Source organism: Phodopus roborovskii, unplaced genomic scaffold (assembly GCF_943737965.1).
Source record: "Phodopus roborovskii unplaced genomic scaffold, PHOROB, whole genome shotgun sequence".
Classification (NCBI taxonomy): domain Eukaryota; kingdom Metazoa; phylum Chordata; class Mammalia; order Rodentia; family Cricetidae; genus Phodopus; species Phodopus roborovskii.
The window spans coordinates 1,440,402-1,449,410 of record NW_026125538.1 but is presented as its reverse complement, the minus strand read 5'-3'; the positions used below and the strand labels follow the sequence as shown (position 1 = coordinate 1,449,410).

Below are 9,009 nucleotides of genomic sequence, written 5' to 3'. Positions count from 1 at the left end.
ATACCTTCTCCTTTCCCTGAGCCCCTAAGAAAGCATCCCCACTTTGCCACATGAGCTTGAACTTTTCCCAGTGCTCCAGCCATACTGCTGTCTATCTGTGTGTCTGCCCATGGCATTAATAACTAACTCTTCTAATGGATCTCTTAGCAAATGTGCCCTAGGATCCCCTTTGAATTCCAAACCACAAGGTCCCAGGGATGCTTGGGCATCAGGAACTTCACCAAGTAACCCATCTCCCCAGGTCCTAAAGACAAATGTTCTAATGAGTGGATCAGTAAGTAAATGCTATCTGTTCATCTGTGGTTGATGGAAGAAAAAGTTTGTTTGTTTGTTTTATTTTTTAATGGGACTGGAGAGATGAGTCAGTGGTTAAGAGAACCTGCTGTTTTGGGGCAAGACCTGAGTGTGGTTCCCATCACCCACACTGAGTGGCTCACAACCACCAGTGACTCCGGCTTCTGGCAATTCAACACCTTCTGGCAGCCACAGGTACCCTCACACACATACAATAAAAATGTTAAGAATCATTAAAATTTATTATTATTATTGTGTGTGTCCGTGTGTGCATGGTGTGACAAGATGCATACAGAAGCCAGAGGACGATTTTTGTGTCGTCACTTCTCTCCTCCCACCTTTGGGGCAGTTTCCAGGGCCCAGTCAGGTCACTAGGCCTGTGGGCACTACCCCTTCCCTGTTGGATTAGTTACTCTTCTGTGGCTGCAATAAAAGACCATGTCAGAAGCAATTTAAAGAGGAAGGAGTTTATTATGGCTGTGATTCTAGAGAGAGAGCCCATAAAAGTGGAGAAGCGTGGCTGCAGGTAGCTGGAACAGGAAGCTGAGAGACCACAACTTCAACCACATTGGGAAAGCAGAGAGATCGAGCTAGAATTTGGATGAGGTTATAAGCTCCAGAAGACTGCTCCAATTGTGTGCTTCCTCCTACAAAGCTCCACAGTCTAAAGGTTCCACAGCCTCCCCAAGTAGTACCACCAACTGGGGACTAAATGTTCAAATACATGATCGTGTGGGGACATGGTCATCCAAACCCCCACATCCGCTGCTAAACCACGTTGACTTCTGTCCTAGTCAGGGTTACTATGGCTGTGTTGAAGCACCGCGTCCAAAAGCAACTTGGGGAGGGAAGGCTTTATTTGGCTTATACTTCCACATCATTTTTCATCATTATTGAAAGAAATCAGGACGGGTCCTCAAACGGGGCAGGAACCTGGAGGCAGGAGTTGATGCAGAGGTCAAAGGGCGGTGCTGCTTACTGGCTTGCTCAACTCGTTCTCTTACAGAACCCAAGACCATCAGCACCGGAGTGCCCTGACCCACAATGCACTAGGCTCTCCCACATCAATCCAATCACTAATTAAGAAAATTACCTAAAAGCTTGCGTGTGGCCTGATTTTATGTAGGCTTTTTCTCACTTGAGGTTCCCTCTTCTCTGACAACTCTAGCTTGTGTCAAGTGAACATAAAACTAGCCAGCACAACATCCCACGAAAGATTATTTTTGATCAGTCAGTGTCTATGGATTGCATGCAAGGCTCCACCTAATATCCGTCTTTTTTTTAAAGATTTATTTTTATTATTTTTTGACTATGTGTAGGTATGTGTCTGCATGTGTTACCTGCACACACGTGCATATGCCCTTGGAGTCCAAAGGTATTAGATGCCCCAGAATTAGAGTCATGGATGGTTGTAAACCCCCTTTTGTGGGTGCTGAGAACTGAGCTTTGGTGCTCTGGAAGAGCATCGAGTGCCTTTCTCTACTGAGCCATTTCCCTAGCACCCTAATGTTTGTTTTATGTTACAAATCTGCTACAACTAGGGAGAACAAATGATTGGAACATGTTTCATGTGTGCTTTATCAAAGTCAAAATTAAAATCCTAAGCCAAAGGATAAGAAAGGGAAAAAAACCAACAACAAATAAACAAACCCAAAACAAAACAAAATCCCTACAAACTTCTTGGGTCACCCGTTATGAACCAGAGACCTACCATATTATTTGACCCAATTTGTTATTTATCTATTTCCTTCTTTCTTCCCTGATATCCCATTTGGGAAGAGCTAAAGATGCCACTACTGTGTGTGTGTGTGTGTGTGTGTGTGTGTGTGGCGGGGGGGGGGGGTCGCATTCAAAGAGCAGCTTACAGCAGGCTGATTAGGGGCTTTGCTAAAAGTTCTCATCTGAGGGCCAAAAGAAAATAAACCAGGGGCTGGAGAGATGGCCCAGAGATTAAGAGCACTGACTGCTCTTCCAGAGGTCCTGGGCTCAATTCCCACCAACCACATGGTGGCTTACAACCATCTGCAAGGAGATCTGGTGCCTTCTTCTGGCCTGCACAGGCAGAGCACTGTATACATGATAAATACATCTTATAGAGGCTTCCCAAAACAGTTCTCTCTCAACTCTCCTCTAAAAGCTCTCTGCTCTTAAAGTTCTCCAAAGTTCTTTCCTTCTAAAAAACCTAAACCTAAGTCATGGCAAACCTAAGTCTTGCAAGTCAAAGGAAAAAAACTAAGGTTATGTAGTGTGAGATCCAGAGGCTGCAGCTCTTACTGCTGACCCAGTGAGAAGGAATTCCTTTCTCTGGGACCTATTTGAGAATACAAAGCACCCAGTATATATTCTACATACAGCCAAATTGGTAATAACAAATTTTCTGGAGTTGATACCTAGAATATTATAGAATATTACTTCTGTAATAAATGATAGTCTTGCACCACACTACAATCACTGTCCAAGTCAAGACTTGTCTTTACCTTATTAGCACATAGGTATATCCACATGCATGTAGGTGCATACGTAAAATGCCAAAGTGTAAGATACTCACATCTAGTCATACTTTAAATAACAAGTAACTACACTGCTCACACCAATACACAACACATGTATATGTATGACACACAGTGGAATAACAATTTATTTGTAGAAAGGAAGGTCATTCAGTTTGGATAGGCATAAAATGATGACATCAGAAAAAGAAAGAAGAGAGAGAGAGAGAGAGAGAGAGAGAGAGAGAGAGAGAGAGAGAGAGAGAGACAGACAGAGAGAGAACCCTGGATGAGTCAAGAGAAGATGCCGTGTGGTTTGGTTGTCCAATGACCTCCCACAGGCTCCCGTGTTGAAGGCTTACTCCACGACTGGGTCATGAAAGCTGTAACTTACTTTGGCAGTGGATTAATCCATTGATGAGTTCATAGCTGAGTGGGTCTGAGGGTCCAGTTGGAGGAGGTAGGCCACTGGAGCCACAATTGTCATATCTTGTCCCCATTCCCTTCGCCCTCTTTCTCTTTCTACTTCTCAGCCTCCAAGGAGAACAGAACCAGCAGATTGCAGACTGAAAGCCCAGAGACTAGGACCAATAAATCTCCTGAACGGTTTCTCTCAGATACTTTGCCCCAACAACAGAAGGTATGTGAGCCAAGTCATAAAAAATGTGAATGAAGGCAGGTAGACCAGGGAGGAGTGTTATTTTAGGCAGGGAACAACATAAACATCATCATAATGCCGAGAATCAACATGGTTGGGAAACACTGACGTGTAATTGCAAAGTGAAGTGGCAGCAGCTATTGTAAGCAGAGGCTGACATTTGAGAACTAATGGTTCTCCCAGAGCTTGCCAGCCAGTGAGACTTTCTAGGCGAAGATGGGCTCCAGAGGCTTCATGTCCTCTATGCTGTCGACATAGCCATCTGCGTTACAGTGAAACTGAACATAGTTGTAGCTCCTTCTCTCTGCATATTTACTTTTGAAATTCTCCCACTGGCACGTGAGCACTTTAATGGGAGTCTGGGCCCAAACATACGAATTTTTGTATCGATATTTCCAGTTGCCACTGATGCACATATGCTCAACTTTGTACCATGCTATATAAACAAATGAGTGTGAGATCTTGGGTTTCAGACCTTTGTCTGTCATGAGGGCATCACAGCTGTATGCACTGAATTCTTTGTGTGAACTCAGGTGATGTTGTTCCATGAACTCTCGCCTAGAAGTACTCTGTGCAAGCAAGCTGCACTGCAGGTACAGCAGGGACACAAGCAGATGCCAGGCCTTTAGAGAGGACGCCATAGAGCCGCCACATCCACCTAAGTGGGCACAGGAAAGAAAGGAGAACATGTTGACATACTAATCTGTAGGCTGAGCCCTACGCACTTTAAATGTCTTTTTTCTTTTCTTTTCTTTCTTTCTTTTTTTGTTTTTTTTCAAGACAGGGTTTTTCTGTGGAGCTCTGTAGACCAGGCTGGCCTCAAACTCACAGAGATTCTCCTTCCCCTGCCTCCCAAGTGCTGGGATTAAAGGCATGCACCACCACTGATGGCTTATAATTTAAATTCTTATTCCTGTATAATTTTATTTCCCAGAGATATCCTTCATTAGACAGTAAGATTAATAGCAAATTAAAAAATATATTGCAGACTGCATGAAGCAAGATTAAATTGCAAAAAGAAGACAGAATATATTTTGAAAACTCCAAGTTCCTCTTACATGCCCTCACTTCTGTGCAATGGAAGGATGCATTGCTCTCTCACCAGCTCTGGCCAATTCTTCAAGGCTCATCAGCTCATCTGTCCAAAAGACTTGTCTTGTCTTCAGGATCTAAAGACTCCCCCATTGAGGGGAACAGAGTAACTGCTCGGGAGATTTTGCCAAGCAGGAAGGCTTCGGTTCCCTGCAGTTGTAGCCCAGGTTGAATGTCATGCTGATTGCACCATGATGTGTCTCCTATCTTGACTCCCTTATAGCATTTCCCCAAAACTTAGTGGAAAGGCAACACCATTTATTTCTAAACTCTCACATCTTTTCTCAGAAACCATATCCCTGTGTTCATTCCAAACCACTATGATTTGCCAGAGCTACTTGTTGAATACGTCTAAGGGAACAGAAGTTTTGAAATCGTGTTTCAATTCACCGAATACCAATGCTAAAATCAGCTTTGCAGGGGTGACTGGATGGAAGCCAGAGACCAGTGTATGGGAAGACTTACACTTAAAGAGAGTCCACCCTCATTTACACGAGTGTTACCGGGCCTATTGCACCTTTCATCTTATTCACAGCCCTGACCTCATAAGGGCCTGATAGACCTTTGAGAGCCAACAAAAAACACTTTTGTAGATTGTATGAGGGTGGAGTAGGGTGGGAGCCACAGCTATGAGGGCAATGCTGAGCTGAATTTAAGATCTTATTTTCATCCTTAACCCTAAAATGTCAGCCAGTCTCTGCCCTATGATTCCTGGCCTTTCAACCCTATTAACTCACCTAGTCAGTGCCCGGGTTGCTGGGTGTTGTGGGTACAGAGATATGGGGATCTGGAGAGCAAGCAGTCTTGTCTTTTCTGGACTGCCCAAGCAATACACAGCAGAAGAAAAGAGAATGGCAATAGGAAGAATAGCACTCTAGGTTTGTGGGGGAGGTGGCTTGGAGGGCAGGGACAAGAACATCTTTTTTTGTGAGCCCGTTCCTGTATCTTCTCAAGTGGAACATGTAGGTTCACCCTGAGAATAGCCTTAAGCAAGGTCTGAAAACATCAAAGAAGGGCGCCCAGGCACACAGGAATTTCAAAGCGTAGGCTGGATAGAGGTGACCCCAGGGAGGGGCTATGGGTAGACTACCAGAAATGTGGCCCTGAAACTTGTTTCCCAACAAGCTTTCTGGGGAGAGTCCATGAATGGCTAGGCCATATTCTAAAGGGAATTTGGCAAGAATGTGAACTATGGCAATGCCACCAAGAAGTGAGAGAACATAGTCAAAAGTGAGACGTGTAGATAAGTGGTGTGGAGATAACGGGGTGTGCTTTCATCAGTGACGCAAGGGCTGCTGGTGGCTCAGATGCCCTGGTGGAGTTTCTTCCCAGTTTGCTTTGGCATGAGAATGTCTGCATGCATCTATTTATATTCAGAACTTATTTCCAAAGCCAGGTGTGGTAGTGTGTGTTGGTAACCTTACCAGGTAGGAAGCTGAAGCAGGAGGCCCAGTTGTTTCAGGCCAGCTTGTGCAAAAACCAAACTCTGTCATAAGAAAAAGAAAATCCACCAACGCCTATCTGCAGATGCCAGCTCATGTCAAACATCGCTGTAATAACTGGGAATCCTGCTCTGATAGGCTGGGGTGGGGGGTTGGCTGGAACTGTATTCTTCACACCCTCTTATACTCTAGCTATCCGAGAGACAGGGCAAGAATACTCAGGGAGAAACTGGGAGCACCCTGAGTTTGGATAACTTAGAGATAAATCTGAGGAAAAATAAAATGGCAATCATATGCACGATGTCCGGAGCCCTTTCTAACAAATTTACACAAACTTTTGAAGACATAAATGCAAGTAGTGACTTGATGGATATAGAGAAGAGGGAAGAACCTGCTGAGAGGTGACAAAAGGAAGGGAGGGAGGGAGGGAAGGAGGGAGGGAGGGGGAGAGAGGGAAGGAGGGGGCAATAATTCTTTCTCTTGGTTCTGGGAATTGCACTTAGGACCTCCAGCACACTGGGAGAATGTTCTGTTACAGACCTACTTCCCCAACCCAAGCCATAGTCTTTCAAAGCATCTCTCTTAGCACATATTACAGAGCTTCAGCAAGCTGCTCTAAGAATTCTCAGAATGTGTGTGAGAGTAAAGTGCTGTACCGATGCCTGTCATCGATACCAGGATCACGCGCATTTCTGTAACCTAGTCAATCAGTGCTCATCAAATAAGTGACCTTAGGGTCCTTATTTGGCCATGCCCACAGCAATAATACACATTTACTTGGGACTACATTTGGCCCTCACAAGTGTATATCTCTGTTGTTTGGCAAACAACAGGCAAAAGCTGGAGAGATGGCAGAATGGTTAAAGGCTCTTGTTGATCCTGTAGAGCAATAATTTCAACTTTCTTAATGCTGTGGCCCTTTAATACTCATGTTGTGGTAACCCCCCCATCATAAAATTATTTTTACTGCTGCTTCATAACTATTTTTTGCCACTGTTATGAATCATAATATAATATCTGCGATTTCTGATGGGCTGCAGTGACCCCTGTGAAAGAGCCATTCGACCCCCAAGGCTGTAAAGACCCACAGGGTGAGAACTGTTGTAGAGGAATGGGATTCAATTCCTAGCATCCAAATGATGGCGCACCATTGTCTGTAATTCTAGTCCCAGGAAAACTAACACCCTCTTCTAACCTCTGTGGGCACTAGGTACACACATGATACACATAAATACATGCAGACAAAACACTCATGAGAACAGAATAATAAAATCATTTTCAAAATGGAAAAAAACCAGACAATAAAACTTACTATATTTTGTATCATTCTTGAGACAGGACCTCATGCTATAGCACAGGCCATCCTGGAACTCACTCATGTAGCCCAGGCTGGCCTTGCGTCAATCTTCCTGGCCTTACCTTCTGAGACCTGGGATTATAGGTAGGAGCTGTCATGCCCATACCCTCCCCTCACCCCAGCGGCTCACCCAAAAAGAACATAAAAAGAAAAAATCAAACCCAAACAAACAAACAAAGGCCAGCAAGCAAACAAAAACAAAACAAAATAAGAAAACCTCTTCACTCCTCCATTTTCCCACCTCTCCAACACCTCTTTATCTGTTTTGGTAACCAGCCAACATCTTTAATTAATGTGCAAAGTGGGAAGGAACATGTGTTATTGGAGTGGTAAGCTCAAGGCTTTACTCTTGTGGTCCCAATACATGAGGTCTGGCCACCGAAACACCAAACCAAACAGAAAGGTAATGGTGGAATGCATAGAAGAGCTTTAACCAGTGTAAGTGTGCTGGTAAGGCAAAGACCCTGACATCTTTAACCTGTCTCGGGGGCGGGGGGGCTAGCAAAAGCACTAATATTAACCCAGGCGGTGGTGGCGCTCACCTTTAATCCCAGCACTCGAGAGGCAGAGGCAGGTGGATAAATGTCTGTGAGTTGGAGGCCAGCCTGGTCTACAGAGCTAGTTCCAGGACAGGCTCCAAAGCAATACAGAGAAACCCTGTCTCGAAAAACAAAAACAAAGCAAGCAAACAAGAAGCACTAATATTATATAGGGAATGGAGGCAAGAATTATTAAGCAGTTTCTGCCCAGAATGCCCAACTGTGTTTTGGCCAGCTATTCTCTCTGGTTGACCAGTCACATTGTCTGAACCTCAGAGATGACTCAGTGGGTAGAAAGGCTTGCCCCGAAAGCCTGACAACCTGAGTTCATTCCATGGAATCCATGGTGAAGAGATAACCAACTCCCAAAGTTGTCCTCTGAGCTCTTCCTGAGCACCTGCACACACACACACACACACACACACACACACACACACACACACACACACACACACACACACGATCCGAAAGAGGAAAGCCCATTACACTCTGTTTGTTCATCATCAGACCTGTTGACCTTGGATTCCATTTGACTACAGAAAACTCAGGAATGACAAACCACACATAGCCAGAAACTTCAACCTTGTTACCCTCCTTCCAGTCACCCATTGGGCACCTGTAGTCATCAATAATGCCCAAGAAGGGGTGGGAATGTAGCTCAGTGGCACAGTGTTTGTCTATCATACACAAGGCTCTAGGTTAGAATCCTGGCACCACATTAAAGAAAAAGAAGAAAGAAAAAATTGGAATGATACAGAGAAGATTAGCATGGCCCCTGTGCAATGATGGCACACAAATTCATGAAGCGCTCCATATTTAAAGCCGGGTGGTGGTGGCACACACCTTTAGTCCTAGCACGTGGGAAGCAGAGGCAGGTGGAGCTCTAAGTTCGAGACCAGCCTGGTCTACAGAGTGAATTCCAGGACAGCCAGAGCTACACAGAGAAATCTTGTCTTGAAAAACCAAACCAAACAAAAAAGCCAAATACTGCAGCACTCTCACGCGCCATGTGAAGAGATGGAGCTTTTAGCAAAGACTCTTCTTGTTCTAGGTCTTGTCTGTGTGGGGTCACTTCCCATGGAATAAAGCAGACCAAGTTTCTGTGTTGTGGTGGGTCTGATGAGTGTCTGTCTCTGAC

At 44.7% G+C, this 9,009-nt stretch overlaps 1 protein-coding gene and 1 non-coding gene across 2 annotated transcripts; one reads left to right on the top strand and one right to left on the bottom strand.

Annotated features, from left to right (window-relative positions):
- Positions 1-3,579: 3,579 nt before the first annotated feature.
- Eddm3b (epididymal protein 3B) lies at positions 3,580-4,082 on the bottom strand. Its single transcript, XM_051176875.1, has one exon. It carries the CDS (start codon positions 4,080-4,082, stop codon positions 3,648-3,650), a length of 435 nt encoding a protein of 144 aa, XP_051032832.1. The 3' UTR covers positions 3,580-3,647.
- Positions 4,083-8,589: 4,507 nt separating this feature from the next.
- Positions 8,590-8,691, top strand: LOC127216267 (U6 spliceosomal RNA). Its single transcript, XR_007834007.1, has one exon. It is a non-coding gene; the product is annotated as a U6 spliceosomal RNA (small nuclear RNA).
- Positions 8,692-9,009: the final 318 nt, after the last annotated feature.